The sequence below is a fragment of the Penicillium robsamsonii genome (assembly GCF_028829455.1).
Source record: "Penicillium robsamsonii strain IBT 29466 chromosome Unknown utg000006l_segment0_segment0, whole genome shotgun sequence".
Lineage (NCBI taxonomy): Eukaryota > Fungi > Ascomycota > Eurotiomycetes > Eurotiales > Aspergillaceae > Penicillium > Penicillium robsamsonii.
In genome coordinates, this window is record NW_026643224.1 from 680,451 (window position 1) to 695,916 (window position 15,466).

Sequence of the window (15,466 nt, forward strand, 5' to 3'; positions counted from 1 at the left end):
CTACCGTGTACAGGATCGAGCATGAACGGGACTAAACAAAACACGATATTAGTTAGTGAGTGAAGCTTGTCGATTGTGTGAAAGTAGAGACCGCGTCAGACATGCAATCGGCGGAGGTAACGGGGCTGCGATATAGATTGTAGATACTCCAGTTGTTCTGGTGCACCGTTGTGTAGGGAGGTGGCGGTTTGGGGAGGGAATTGTCATGATCAGGCCTGGTCGCAGACCCAGAACACGCGAACAGTGGAATAGCGCCTCGTGAATTCATGCGGACTTACCGGAGTAGAACGCGTCCTGTATAAAGCGAACCAAATGATTCTGATATGATGGACTGGTATGATATCAGTTTAGGGGGTGGGGGAAGTGAATATTTGAAGGTGTAGGAAGCAGGAAAGAAGAAAGGTAGACAAAAAGGAAGCGGTAGATCATTGCAGGACCGCGAATCAGCGGTGGAAGCTGATTGGTGGAGAGGAGGAGCAAGCGGGAGCCAAAGCCCAGCAGAAAAACGCTGGGCTTTCCTCGGGACCCTCGACTCTCCCTCCTCCCCTCGTCATCTCCCGACTATCAATTATTTCTTCTTTTCTTTCCCAACTCTACCCGTATTTACCCTCATTCGACTCGTCTGATCTAGGAGATTTTATCTACATCCCGTTTATTTCAAATTACTATGATATTTCTATCCTTCAACGCGATTATCAATTCTCTATTTCTGTTCTCGGTCACCTCTCCCCGGGCTAAGATCGGAACAATCAATTGGAACTAACCGGACCATTTCAACCACCAGCTTTGTTTGTATTTTTAGCATGAAACACCAACCTTTTAACAATATTCTCTTTGGCTTTAAATGCTCAAGTCTTATTTGTTCACCCTACGGTCATCTACCTACATAGGTCGTCATATTTCATACTTAAAATATAACAAGACCTATTTTGAGAATAAATATATCCCACTGAAGTGCAAATCATGATTATCAAAGAGCTTTGTATGCACATTCTAGGTCCCATGTCAGCTAATAACCGTACATCATATTTATGACTCTTAAAGCAAGCAGCTATGTTTGGCATATAGATTTGATACACCTCCAGCCACGGTGTCACAAGCGCATTGGCCACCCAGATCTCTATTGTTCAGTAAGGGGTACGCTATACTTACACTTTCTAAGGCCAATGACTCTCTCTTTCACGTGTCATCACACCCTTTTTTTGGTGATTGATTAGTTGTCGCGTGGGTAGATGTGAATAACAAACGTGCTATGTGAGGTATATGCCACCACTCGCACTCGCAATCATTATGGGTATGTATGCTGTCTTACAAAGTGTTTCTTGTGATGTCTTTCGATAAATTAGTCTAAAATGCATTGTTAACCAAAAATAGGAAGTAGACAATTAGACAAAATGCATAATTGGAGAGAAATTCCACCACATACGGAAATATATATGTGCGGTAAATGTGCATTTTCATCACTAGACAATTACCCGAGCTAGCAATGGGATCAAATAAATAAGGAAATACTTACGTATCGACACAAGCATTGTTAAAACAGTCTTAGAATGGAAACATTGTTCCCCAATGTTTCTATCCGACCTGCATTTGGCTGCAGGCCAACCATGGATGAAAGTAGACTAACCATATTGGGCATAGTGGGAAATAGGCTCCGTGATCCGTGGGTCTTATCCACGTGGAAACAAACAATGCAAATATTCTACTGCCAGGTGATCCCGAGGTCACCTCGAAAGGACCTCTAGAAGCTTGTAGTTAATACTTGACAGCTAAAGATCTAAAATAATCATTTGATCCTTAATTTTATAAATCTAAGATGTAAAATAGACCACCATGAACCCAACCCAGCTTCCAACCACCCCGAGGGCACAATAACTGCTCATGAACATCAATGGCAGGAACTCTAGCCGGTCCCATCCGAATATCAACTGGTGCCCCAGGGAGCAGTAAATAATTAAAGGAATCGAGATAGTCAAGTAAAGCAGCGAAAGCCGATCGAATAGGAAAATTCGGGGTCGCTCGGAGACAGGTGCCACTCGGTCGAAGACGAAGAGGAACAGCACCAACCACATAATCGTGTAAATAGTCTTGATGGGGAACTCGGCGGCTGTAAATAGTAGGGGAAAGAGTGAGACATGTCCCGCAACTGCCAGAGGTCGGAAGGCGCTGAAGTAGCGACGGTCCTTGAGGGCGATGAGACTGAATGGGACGATAATGAGGAGAATGGCTTTTTCATGCACATGCCAGCCGAAGAGGAATGATGCATAGCCACAGAGGGTAATCGCACCGACAAAGGTATCCCAACAACCTGGGTTGAACCAGACCTTGACGAGAGGAATCTAGATAAATGTGAGAAAAGGCCAAAGGCATAAGATGAGTAGCACATACCAGTTGGAACAAGAAGGTCAATATGAAGGTATATTCCTTTGTGATCTCCGGAAGGACGGCAAACGAGGTGTCCCCCACCAGTCCTCTTGTGACGCTGTTCAGAGCATCAGGGTTCACAGGAAGCCCTAGCCGTGGAGCAACTGCAGAGATTGTTAGATAAGCTCATATGTCGTATACACTGGGAGAGATAGAGGCTACTTACGGGAAATCAGTGCTCGGTCAGCGAAAGAGTACATCGCCCAGATATTTGGCGCCCAGTACGCGTGACACAGCCCTCTCGAAAACGGAAACAGCCTGTCCTTGATCTGCAGCAATTGTCCCCATTGCGCAAAAGGCCCGAAGGCAATTGCAAAAACTCCCACCACGCAGAATCCAAGTTTGAAAATATTGCCGAATCGGGGCCGGAAAATCGATTTGAGACTAAGGCAATAGGTGCGTAGCAGATAGACGAAGTAGGCGAGAGCGAGGTAGAGGTATATGTGCTTCATGCATAGCAGCACTGCGAAGAGAATACCGCTGTAGAGGAGAGTCGATTGCTTGCGAGCCAGGACAATTGACAGGATCAGGATTCCATACATGAAGCCATTGTATTGGAAGTGGATATGATCAATGATGAGGAGACCGGGGGATAGCAGGATAGAAAGACTGGCCACATGTGCAGCCTGCTTGTTCGGCAAAGGAGTGGACTTGACAAATCTATCGAACAGCAGTCAGGATTCCATTGCATCAGCAAAAAACACAAGATCGAGTGCCATACCGACTGAGCGCATAGACAAGAACCAACTCCGTCAAAATCACAGTTGTTCTTTGAAAGTAGACAGTCTGCCAGGAGTCATAGCCAAGGTTCTTCACGACCAACATTGCAGTGTCCGTATACGCAGCAACCTGCGACAACAGCCACTCGAAGGCTGCGAAGAACGGTGGGTAATCGAGCGTCCATTCTGAGGATTTCTAAACCAGCCCAAGTCAACACCGACCATACTTGCCCAATAATCACACATCAGACTGCACATACTTCATAGTACCATTCTTGAACTGGGAGAGAATGGGTGATGGCGAGCCAATTGCGATGAACCTCAAAATCGGTCGATTTGCTGCAACACAAAGAAAAGTATGTCAGCGAAGCTCATTTAGTAACCACAATAGCCTGTTCCAAGGTCAACTTGGGCGCTCTTAACAGCCTTTTTACAGTGATTGTTCAACATCTTCCCACCTGTCTTCCCGGGAGTTTTTTTGCTGCAGCGAAACGAGCGGGACTCACTATGCGGGGAAGAGCAGCACCTTGAAGGCAGCTGCAACGATGGCGCATTGCGCCAATGAAGGATATAAGTCAACCATTGGAGCTCTTTTGCATGATGGTGCAGCAATGTTGAAAGCCGAGAAGACACAAGACGCAAGAATGCGCAAATCGGCGGAGTCAGTAGCTTCCTCCGCATGTTATTTTGAGGGCACGTGACTGGATGCGGAGGTCGGAGGTCAAATCAGGAGCTAAACACTTGGGCAGAAGGACAGATAAGTCAATACAACGCATACAACGTCAAAAGGGAAACACTCTCTCCGTATGGACTTCACAGACGTCGGAATCCGCCACACGATTCTCAATAGTGTACAGCTCCATCACTTTATCGATTTCTCGCCATCGGCCGCTGTTATCGCAAAAGAGGCCCGTCTCTGCATTATTGCCATTGTTGTTGGTTGGATCACCACCAGTGTTGTCTCTAGCATTTGCAATCGGAATTGTGACCGTGACTCAAGCCATAGCAGGCGCTGATAGCTGCTCCACGAAGCTCCCGCGAATCTATATCAACACCTATCTTCACCATCCGTCAAACCACACAACATGATGAGAATATTAGCTTCCCTGGCATTGGTTGCCGTAGGGGCTACAGCCCAGATTATCGACAGCTCAAGCTTCGGTAGCGGTCAAACGTTAGTATAGCATTTATCTTCAGTCTTTGGGTTATGGTTATCTGACCCCAGACCAGGATATCTCCAAACCGAGAATCTATTCCCGGATGGGCAATTGGAGGAGAGGGCCATGAACCGTCCGTTGTGAGTAGGCCTGCTGAAATCGTGACCGAACCGATCTAATAGCCATACAGCTATCAGACAAGCTCATCTTAACGCCGCCGTACCCTGGAAACACACGGGGATCAGCCTGGGCACAAAGTCCGTAAGTGAAGGCCTTCAAACCGTGATATTGGACACCGGATAATAACATGGGTATAGAGTCTCTCAGTCGGAATGGTCAGCAGAGTTCCAATTCCGAGCAAGCGGACCAGAACGAGCGGGTGGAATCTTGCAGTTGTGGTATACTAAGGACGGCCAGTCCCGTATTGGTACCTCGAGCATCTATACTGTCGGCCAGTTCGACGGCTTTGCTCTGGTAATCGATACGCATGGTGGAAGAGTGCGTATTGACCCCGTCGTGTATTGTCGCGACGTATTAATTAACCTCTACTATAGGGTGGCAGTGTCCGTGGATTCCTGAATGACGGTACCATCGATTACAAAAGCCATAACAGCCCAGACAACTTAGCCTTTGGCCACTGTGACTACTCCTACCGTAACCTAGGCCGTCCATCAATTGTTAAGCTCAAGCACACCAGCTCCGTCTTTGAAGTCACCATTGACGATAAGCTGTGCTTTTCAACCAACAAGGTATGCACACACTATATCCCGCCGACAACACGCCGCAGCCATCTTAAGCATACTAACCTTCACAGGTCACTCTGCCCGCTGGAAACACCTTCGGCATCACAGCAGCCACTCCTGAAAACCCAGACTCGTTCGAGATCTTCAAGTTCATCCTCGAGTCCGTCATAGGCCAAGGATCGACAATTTCCTCCAACCAAGGCAGAACCCAGCAGCCGATTGTCAACCAGATTCCTGACCAGCCGCCTCAGCCTATAACCAACTCCGGCGGAGAAGTCACAATGAACGGCTTGGCTGCTCAGATCGCCGACCTCAGCGGTCGCATCCAGCTTTCGGGCAAGGCCACCAACCTCATCCTCCAGGAAATCAAGAACCAAGCCCAGAAGGCCGATGAGCGTCACGCAGAACTTGTCCAGAAGGCCCTGGCCCAGGACCGCCAGCTCGCCCAGTTCGACTCCCGACTCTCGCGCGTCGAGCAATTGCTCCAGCTCGCCCAGAGCGACCTGAAGAGCATCGCTTCACAGAGCAAGGACTACAGTGGACGGTTCAATCAGCTCCACGAGACGCTGCGCTCATCCCACCTCAGCCTGAGCGAGAACCTGCAGGGTCACCTGCTGAGTGGTAAGTCCGCTTGACTTTGTTCAGATGATTCATTTGTTCAGTCCGCTAACCGCTTTACTCTCATCTTATAGTAATCACGGCCTCTAGCCCGCGCATGGGCTTCTTCATCTTCTTGCTGATCGCGTTCCAGGTGGTCCTCGTGATCTCCTACGTCGTTTACAAGCGCCGTCGGGCCAACATGCCCAAGAAATTCCTTTAAGCGCCCCCGTTCTGTCCCTCCCTCCCCCTGTTCCATCTGAGGCCATGTCGTTCGAGGTTATTGTGTGACGGGGGGTGGGGGGATCTTATATTCAGAAGTGTGGTCTGCCCGGAGGCGAGCACCGGGATTGATTCTTCTAGAAGTTATGTATAAAGTACGAATATCATTACGTTCATGAGAAAATTCTGAGATTATTACAATTACAAGTAAGAGAAAGTGAAATGACAACTATTCATTTGGCCATTGGCCCATGCTATCGTACACGTCCCTCCGAGCCACCCGACCACGCAAATTTTTTTTTGAAAAAAAAGCGAGATAGAAAACATGAAAGAAAACGGAAAGGTGGCCGGGTAGCCCGGAGAGACAGATTGAAGAAATTTGAACGATCGCCTCCCCGGCGATCGTGAAAATGAAAAAAAAAAAACACAAATCCGGAAAATTCAAAACGCCGGGTCCCATGCGCGTATTGAATTAAAAGGCCCCCCCGTGGGGGGCCTCACTTGGACTTGGTGTATTGGCGCTTTTGCGCCCGCTCTCCCTCAGATCCCTGGTCATCGGCACGGGATCGCTTGCGATTGAACACAGGGATCCGGGGGAGGAGCTCGGAGTCGGAGTGGTGCGACTCCGGGGAGCCACCCTCCTTGGGAGGGGTGGCAGCGTGAGAGGAACCGAGGGTAGACTCCTCATCAATGCGGGAGAGAGGCTTCTGAGCAACGGGCGAGGCAGGCCCGGCAGCCTCGGCGATGTGACCTTCGCCAGTAGCAGGAGCAGTAGCAGGAGCAGGCAGGCTAGCCATGCTCAGGAGGGCAGCGGCAGCGTCAAATTCTTCAGTGGAAACAGGAGCGCCGGCGATCATGTTGTTAACAGCGTAAGAAACATTTTGGGTGAGATCCGCGGGAAGACGGTTTTGTGTGATGTTGGTCATCCCGGCATTTTCAGTACGGTTGAGGTACTCATTGGTGAGTTGCTTGGTCAAGTCCAAGCACTTTTGTTCGACAGCTTTGGCATACTTCTTTTCACGTTCATGGTGATCCTCTTTGACAGCACCGATGAAGTTCAGGACGACATCACCACCAAGGTAGCGAGCTCTTTTCTCTCTCCAGTCGTCGTCAAACAAAGTCTGATTTGGGTCATCAGGTACCATGATGTCACAATCAATGGACGCCATGTTCTTGGTTCGGCGCACACGGCGAACACGCTCGTTGCTGCCATTAAGCTCCTTGGTGGCAATCATATCGTCAGGAGTGACATGGTTAGGACACATCCATCCGACCTTTGGGTTAGGGGGATTTGCGCGAGGGGGATCAAGGCAATCCAGATGGAAGCGGCAGGGACAGTAGTCGCAAGTAATAATGGGACGTCTACCTTGGGATGTAAAACCACACTTGGAGCAACGGATGCAGTCTCCCTTGTTGTCGTATTCTCGGAGATGCATGGGATTCGCGTAAATGGTAGGGCCGTCCTGCCTGGGTGGTTTAGTCAGCCGCGGCAGGTGGGGCGCGGACTTGTAGTAGCGTTGATGCTTCAAATTTCGGGCATAGTCGTTATCAAAGACAATTCCTTCATCAACTCCCTTGAAATGTTCCTTAATATCCTGTGGGAGTTGGAACTCTGTCTTCTTGTAGTGTTTGGAGTGCGCAATCAAGGTCGAGAAACTGTTGCGAATGGAGCACTTGGGGCAATGCCACTCTCCCTGTGGAGGATTCTTGGGATCCAAGGGAGGATCCAAGCATTCAAAGTGGTAAGAATTGATGCATGTGTCACAGCAGAGTAAATCGCCACCTTTTCCACATTGGTGGCAATCGTCGCTGTTGTCGGGGGGTTCACTGTAAGGTGACATGTTAGCAAATAGAAACTGGCCAAGTCATGCCAAGAAATCACGTACATAGAATTCGGCATTTGGCGTCCTTCGTGGCCGCCAGACCAGTCGTTAAATCGCACTGAGTAAGCAGAATTTGAAAGAGAAGATAGACTTGAGACTGTGGTATCAACAGAGAGCGACCGCGCACGCTGTGGAATCTCAGGGCCCTTGGCCTTGGTTTTCTGGCGTCGGGAGACAGGCTTGCCGGTCTTGCGACCGATAAGCGAAGCGGATGGTGAATAGACAGATGGAGCCTCTGGCTCCGGACCTTTGACAAGAGGTATATCGAGGATAGAACCTGGGGCCGGGAGGGAACGCGAACGATTGAGCGCGTCGATATCCCCATCAACGCCATTGTCGATATTATCCATGTTGTAGGGGTGTTGAATGTCATCTGATTGACGGATTGTAGAGCGAATTGCACTGTATCGGACAACCGTTTCCGAGTAAGATTCAGCTTGAAGGCGAGCACGCACAGCCCGCATCTTTTCCTCGTGATCAGGATCCATCTCCCACTTGCGCTTACGTTTGTAAGCATTCTCGTTGACTCGGCATGGCTTCTTGGGCCTCTTGAGCGGAGCGGTATTCGATTTGCCGTTCAGGAAGGCCTCCTCAACCCGAGGACCACTTGTGTCACGGTAAATGTCAGAAATCTTGAAGCTGGGCTCTACACCAAGAGAATCGGTACGTGGCATGCTTGATCCGCTGTAGGAGGGAAGATCAGCTCCATTAGCTGTGGCGCGAACATATTTCTGATACCACTTGCGGGCATCTGATACAGAATTGCTGAGGGCGGATTGGAGGGCAAGTTTCATTTGCTCGGTTCCTCCGTTGGGGTGGGAAACGTTGGCGATCAAAGCGAGTCGGAATTCATCATCCACAGCATTAGACCAGAAGTAAAGCAGGGATTGGGCAGACGCCTCGTTGCCGGACTGGAGTGCGTCGATTATGGCGAACTTGATGACGCCCCGGAGTTTGGGCATATCATATCTGTCGGAGGGGCGGAAAGGAAGAGCCATCAGCACGGTGAGGTACTCGTTGGTGTCGTCCGCGCTTGGGAGGGTAGGAGTGGCCGCAGCGGCCGGGGAGGTAGTGGAGCGAATGGCCTCATCGGCTGGGCTTTCGACGGCAGGCGAGATTGAGGCAAGCGCCGCTTCTTCAGCGATCTCAACATGGTCATTATCGGCTGTCAGGTTCTCAACCCCGCTGACGGGGGAAATGTGCTCAGCTTCATGGAGCGGGACGGTGGTCGGCACGGTCGCGACGCGTTGCGCCCGTTCAGAGGGAGGAGCAACGCCAGCAGCTCGGTACTCCGAGGTCGATGGGTATTCCCCGATCGGTCTCATTGTCCGAAATGGGGTGGTGGGGGGCTTCGAAGTGCCCGGGGGCTTCTTCTGAAGCTTCCGTCGTTGCGCGGGTTGGGAAGAGCCCTGACGGCGTTCGGAGTGGGTGGACCCCGTAGGGGCAGGCGGAAGGGGTCTGGTAGAGTTAGTGCCACGCACTCCATGCCCTAACTTGTCGAGGTCAACGTACTGGGCAGCAGCTTCATCCTGCTTCTCTTTGATTGCCTTTTCGGCTTCGGCTATTCATAAAAGTCAGTGTTTGTTCTCATCTTGGAAGTGAGTTAAAAAAAAAGTGTGGGGTAAATCTCTCAGTTTCACCTGAAGGTGGCAACATCTCGTTCTCCCTCATCTCAGAACTGATCGGTGATCAGATCAGTGAGATACACAGAGCAAGTATCATTCATATGAAATTGAGAAAAAGGAAATGGTGGAATCAATAATATAAGTGACTGAAAGTTTGGGGGAGGAAGAGGGGAGTATGTTGTCTCATCCACCACAGGGCTCAGTGAACCAAATGACAGAGCACATCCCGTCTCAGAAGTGACTGGACCAATGACAAGGCAATCCATGACATGAGAGAAGTGGCATAGAAAGGCCACTCCTCTTTGCTTGAGAAATGTACAAGTCGAGAGGCAGATGAGGCGTTGTACCTCAGTCATAACAGGAGTAAGGACATAGTGACATGGGGACATGAGACTGGGGACAAGGGCAAGGGCAACATGATACAGAGGTGCATGGCATAGGAGAATCTTTCAGTTTGCACAGAGGGAACGCGATATCAGCGTTACAGACGTGGCTGGATATCAGGGGAGGGGACTGGGGTAGATGGAGGATCATCACTTACACTTCTTGTTGAGAAGACGCCTCGAGACTCGACGCACGGTCTCTCGAACGGTATCCATTTTTAACGGTGAGGTAACGAAATGAATTGAACGTGGAGAAGAAGATAGAAGAGAAGAGGAAGAGGAAGAAGAGAAGTGGGAGGGAATAAATACTCTGCGAGAATGGGGGGCCTTCCCTTTTGGGTCAACGTTATTGTTCCTTTCATTGAGAACAAACGGGAACAATAGAATAAACACGAGTCTAGGTGACATGTCGCGTCTTGCTCGACACCCTGTGCCACCAGGGTGTTTCCTTCGAGATGCCTACGAGAACAATACCTCTTACATTGATCTATTGATCTGTTGATTTATTGAGACTGCGAGTCTGCCTGTGTATAAAACTTCAATGCTTGCTCAGTCTCAGCTCTATTGTACCTAACCTGGTTGTGTAGACACACTCTCAGGCACCCATGCAAGTAGACATGCTCCATATTGACCTTAGGAGATAGATATAAATTGATCATTATATGCATGTCTCACAGGGAAATGGCTCTAGGATAGGCTATATTCTGTAGATACGCCAAAAGCCAAGATTCTGTTGTGTCTCAGGGGAATCGACAGTCAACAGGAACGAGACGGAGCTCGTGATTATATTGCTGCATCAAGATTCTACACCAACCAGCAAGTTGTGACAGACCGATTCCCTGTTATTGCTAGCCAGTAGACAACATCATCTACATAGGTAGCTTAGGATGGGGCCCTAACATTGGATACCATGGAAGAGCGATGTTCAAATGTCTGTAGGTGAGCCTTCCGTGGCTTTCTTTCATTGAGTAGTCGACGATGGAATTGCACATGTATTTAGTTTTGACTTTTCCTCGAGCAACAAGCTGCAACAAATTACAGATTGATTCGACATGGACAAGAATATATGCAAGCAATAGAGAACTACAATGGCTACTACTGTCTCACCCACCGGGAGCGGATGCCTCCATATAGGTTTACAATACAAATGAGTACAGACTGGCAACGTCTTGATTTGGTCCATGGAGTCTGCTCCAATTGCTACATACATGATGGACAGGCCTCCAAGGAAAAGCACAAGAAGAGGATCTCCCGGCGCCAAGCTCGTCGATAAAGTATATACCGAGGTTTCCAAAAAATGGGTTGGATTGCCAGCCCTGTCGCATGTCATTGGAAAAATCAAGTATTCTTCTTTTGTTTTTGGATAGATTTCGTATGACCGGCAGTGAGGCTCGTCATTGGATATCGGTTTTGCATTCAGATTGGACAATAAGTCCTACACCATATCAAAGTGTATTGCATGAAAATGATGACCAGGGGAAGGTTGTTGAGAGCATTGACTCATATTTACTCTTCACCGGCGGTGGTCTTGGTGGCCTTCTTCTTGCTCTTGTTCTTCTTGTTACCGGTAGAGCGGGCAAGGGGCTGCTCGAGGATCTCGAGGATCTCGGGATCCTCGATCTTCTTGTCAGACTTGACCTGCTCGGGATCGAGGGGCTTGGCCGCAGCGAGCTTGGTGAGACCGTTCTTGGTGATGGCTGTGAGTAGGGTTAGCTTATGGGTCCAAATCATCTCCACGCAAATTCAACAGTACTTACCAACGGTGGTCAGCAGACGAGAGACGGGGGAACCGTCAGTCTCGCCAGCGGGCTCGTACTGGCGCAGGACACCGCCACGAACACACTCGACAACACCGACCTTGGCGGCCTTCTCGTCATCAAGCTGGCGCAAGCTGAAGGGGAAAGTGCCGAACTTCTTGACAACCTCAGACAGAGTCTGGCGGGAGCTGGGGCGCTTCAGGCCGTAAGTGGTGGTGGTACGGCGGTGCAGGGTAGCACGGTGGTCGAGGTTCTTGACCTTGCCGGATCCCAGACTGAGGCCAACTTCAACACCCCAAACTTCACCGACCTCGGGGACACCGTCACCGCGGACACCGTTGCCGGGGGAGAGAATGATCTTCTTCTCGCCCTCAATCTCGTTACGGCCGAACATCCAGCTGGTGGTGTTCTCGACGACATTGCAGTCGTAGGTCTTGGCGATCTTCTCGAGCAGGGAAGACATGTAAGCCTGAGTAGGGGCCTTCTTGGCCGCGGCCTTCTTCTTCTCCTCATCGGTACCCTGAGCCAACAGACCCTGGGGAACCATGAGACGCAGGAGGACCTCGTTGGCGTAGTGGGTAGCGGCAATGAGATCAGCCTCACGTCCGGTAACAACCTCCTTGGGGCCGTCCTTCTTGGGAACAACGACCATGTCGCAAACGATGGTTCCGAATCCATCGATCTGAGCACCGAGCTGGACCTTGACGAGCTCGCCGGCCTTCAGAGTAATCTCGGCCTCGGCGGCGTCGGACAACAGAGGGGTGTAGGGAGTCACATAGGAGCTAGGGGAGACAGTGGTGGGGTGAGAGATACCTTAATTTACATATTACGATCAGTTCATGTGGTTCTTCTGCCACTAATGAGGTGGAGAGGGGGTTGGACCAACCCTTGGTAATCTTCTTGCCCTTGAAGACCTTGGTAATCTCCTCGTCGAGGAGCTTGTCACCCTTCTGACAGATCTCGACGATCTTCTCTCCCTCCACGCAAAGAGCTATATAGATATTAGATCACAAAGGAAGACCACAGAAGCGCTTGCGCAACATACCGAGAACAGCGTCAAGGACGTTGTGAGAAATTTGCGCAGCAGTCTTGTACTTGGTCAAGGTATCGGGGTTGTTGAGGGTGTAATCTAGAACAAATCGCATAATTAGTCATGGTCCATGGATCGAACATGTTTTCTTTGTTGTGGTGAGTGCCAGCGAGCTCATAGCCCATATTGGGCTCAGTGCCCACAAACGTCAGAGCTTTCCATGAAGTTTACATACCAACCTCGGGTGCTTTAACTTCCGCCATTGTGTAGTGAATTGAGCTCGTGGAGCTGTAATTAACAAGTAAATGCAAGTGGTTTCAAAAAAAGTGATCGGATCGTAAATCCGTGTGAAGCTAGAGGAGAGGAATGGACCGAGATCGAGTCGTGTGCAGAGAGCGTAGGGCGTTTAGCGTTGGTGGGGTTGGGGTGGTCGCCTGATGTTTCAGGCCCGCCTAGGGCTTTGCCGAAGACGTCATGGCAATCCTTCCCTTGACTTCATACTGAGCTACGCCCTTGGTTCCAGTGAAGGAAACATATTACTATGGTCTGTCTAGGTGAATTTAGCGTTTCTATTGCTATATAGACCGTGAATATCTCCTCTGATACCCCGGATTCCGCCACAACCCAGGATCGCTCAGACCTCCAGTCTACTCCAATCCCGCCTAACCTCTCACCTGACCTGTGTTTCCCCTCTTATGCATCTCTGGGAAGAATATCCATGTAACCGGGATTTCATCCTTGCTATTTGCTATTCGAGGGTCAAAATTTAGCATAAAGCCCCCATATACATCTTGGAGTCGAAGAAAGTGATATGCAAATGTATGGATATACTCGACATGTTCAGTCCCCATATGTCAAACAAGCTCAACCTACTTCAAGTATTAAAAAGCTCAGGGATATATATATACCCAGCCCATATCAGTAGGATCGTAGAGGCTTATTTCTTAGATACCATGGGCCAAGGGGCTCAGTGGCGGTGGCCGCAATGAATATCCAGTTAACTCGAGATAATTTAATAAACTTTATGTTTTCAATGTCTTTTTGGGTCTACTTGATCACATTTTTCAATATCTTCTCTTCCTTCTACAGCGTTGTAGTCAAAAAGACGAACCACTGACCGCTAACTGTAGGCCCGCGAAAAGCATAATCCTTACATATAAAACGACTTTTTACATGTGGGGGTAACGGTTGTCTGTTAGATACCTACCTACATCCATGTGCTATGTACATAGCCTCTAGGGCCGTGACTGGAAGTGGGCCCTGTTGCTGTGGCATGTCTCAAGTATAGTAGTAGCCTGAGGCATTGCAACGTTCCCCTCAGTTGTAAACCCACGACATAGCTACATATCCCTGGATGTACTACACCATTGTTGGTAGTTTAATCCCCTAGTTTTCTGTATTCCACACTATGAGTTCTACCAAACTTCCCATCCGGGTTTTGACGCACAATATCCGACATGCAACCTCGTCTCCATTCAAAGGCGAAAAGCCCTGGGCTGAACGCAAACAATTGCTGTTGAATGAATTTGAATATGAGACTCGTCATTGTGGAGAAACCTTCGTCTGCCTGCAAGAAGTTCTTCATAACCAACTGGGTGAAATCCTGGCTGGATTGAATCAGGACGCAAAGCCCGAAGCACCAGAGTGGGAGTATATCGGCGTTGGCAGAGATGATGGCCATGAGGCCGGGGAATACTCTCCTATCATCTACAGACCAGCAGTCTGGGAGTTACTACATTGGGAGACAGTGTGGTTATCCAAAACACCCGAAAAGCCGTCCAAGAGTTGGGACGCATCCTCCATCCGCATTGTCACCATTGGTGTCTTCACCCATCGAGCTACTCGGAATACGGTCCTTGCCATGAACACCCATCTCGATGACCAGGGGTCTCAATCTCGTCTTGAAGCTGCGCGTATCATTCTCGGGAAGATTTCTGAGTACAGCCAGAACAAATTCGCAAAGCTCATCTCCGGCACTTTCTTGACTGGTGATTTCAACAGCGAAGAGAACCAGGAAGCTTACCAAGAGGCAACAAAAAGCTTGCTTGATGCATATAAGGAAGTTGAAAGCTCGAGACGATATGGTAACCACATTACTTGGACCGGGTTTGGTTACGAGGATGAGCCAGCCTCCCGTATTGACTATGTTCTGGTGAAACCCGCAACTGAAGGTCAGGGATTAGCAGTCATTGGGTATGCAGTGCTAGGGAATCGGTTCGACGATGGTGTATTGTGCTCAGATCATCGGGCGGTTATTGTGGATTTGACTCTCTAAAGTCTAATAGATACATTTGTACTTAGACTATGAATAGGCTAAGAGATACCTGGACCTTCCGAGGTCGGGACCTCGGGGGACAGAACATTATGTAACACACACGTGGATCACATGACAGTATGTAAAATTGGTAAACGGGGTCATAGGTTGGCCTGGAGCCCATAGATGAGTGGGAATAACCTCAAAATATCTTCAAAATGTAGACTTATATCTTAGTATATAATCCCTTTGTGGTTGTTGGACATGTAGAGTGGGCACGTTTCTTTGCCTGATCTTAGACGGGTGCGGACACTTGTAACGGGTACTCTCCCTCCTTCTCCTTTGCCTCTTTCACCATCACGGCTTTTAAAAAAAAACAGACCAACTACCACAACTCCCCCAGCTTAAAACAATTTTCCGGGGAAGAAATCGCGTCGATTGGGATCATCACAATCGATTGAAGAAGGTCAGCTGACTTGGCTCCAACCGATCCGGAGCGGATTCTGCGCTGGAACTCCCGACTGGTCCATTCACGAAACATCGGCGAGAGCTCTCTCCCCCCTTCGGCCCTGGTATGTTCGAATTCCTTCCCACTTGATTTTCCTGTCCATAATTTCCATGTGATGTCCCCATTCAATCCGTTACACACCCTCAACTGGTGACTTGTGGCGT

At 49.3% G+C, this 15,466-nt stretch overlaps 5 protein-coding genes across 5 annotated transcripts; 2 read left to right on the forward strand and 3 right to left on the reverse strand.

Annotated features, from left to right (window-relative positions):
* Window positions 1–1,811: 1,811 nt before the first annotated feature.
* Window positions 1,812–3,726, reverse strand: N7447_009984 (dolichyl-P-Glc:Glc1Man(9)GlcNAc(2)-PP-dolichol alpha-1,3-glucosyltransferase ALG8; the record flags this gene model as incomplete). The annotated part of the gene is made up of 6 exons (XM_057234246.1): window positions 1,812–2,339; window positions 2,389–2,528; window positions 2,591–3,084; window positions 3,146–3,339; window positions 3,404–3,482; window positions 3,650–3,726. 6 exons carry the CDS (start codon window positions 3,724–3,726, stop codon window positions 1,812–1,814), a joined length of 1,512 nt encoding a protein of 503 aa, XP_057081530.1.
* A 223-nt stretch (window positions 3,727–3,949) lies between these two features.
* N7447_009985 (uncharacterized protein) lies at window positions 3,950–5,863 on the forward strand (the record flags this gene model as incomplete). Its single annotated transcript, XM_057234247.1, has 8 exons — window positions 3,950–4,082; window positions 4,176–4,317; window positions 4,374–4,440; window positions 4,491–4,561; window positions 4,618–4,798; window positions 4,855–5,049; window positions 5,115–5,664; window positions 5,736–5,863. The coding sequence occupies 8 exons, from the start codon at window positions 3,950–3,952 to the stop codon at window positions 5,861–5,863; spliced, it is 1,467 nt and encodes a 488-aa protein (XP_057081531.1).
* A 496-nt stretch (window positions 5,864–6,359) lies between these two features.
* Window positions 6,360–9,969, reverse strand: N7447_009986 (putative PHD finger domain protein; the record flags this gene model as incomplete). Its single annotated transcript, XM_057234248.1, has 3 exons — window positions 6,360–7,689; window positions 7,749–9,306; window positions 9,912–9,969. The coding sequence occupies 3 exons, from the start codon at window positions 9,967–9,969 to the stop codon at window positions 6,360–6,362; spliced, it is 2,946 nt and encodes a 981-aa protein (XP_057081532.1).
* A 1,290-nt stretch (window positions 9,970–11,259) lies between these two features.
* N7447_009987 (curved DNA-binding protein (42 kDa protein)) lies at window positions 11,260–12,803 on the reverse strand (the record flags this gene model as incomplete). Its single annotated transcript, XM_057234249.1, has 5 exons — window positions 11,260–11,450; window positions 11,511–12,323; window positions 12,397–12,501; window positions 12,556–12,639; window positions 12,776–12,803. The coding sequence occupies 5 exons, from the start codon at window positions 12,801–12,803 to the stop codon at window positions 11,260–11,262; spliced, it is 1,221 nt and encodes a 406-aa protein (XP_057081533.1).
* Window positions 12,804–13,948: 1,145 nt separating this feature from the next.
* On the forward strand, window positions 13,949–14,815 carry N7447_009988 (endonuclease/exonuclease/phosphatase family protein; the record flags this gene model as incomplete). Its single annotated transcript, XM_057234250.1, has 1 exon — window positions 13,949–14,815. The coding sequence occupies one exon, from the start codon at window positions 13,949–13,951 to the stop codon at window positions 14,813–14,815; it is 867 nt and encodes a 288-aa protein (XP_057081534.1).
* Between the last annotated feature and the right edge of the window lie 651 nt (window positions 14,816–15,466).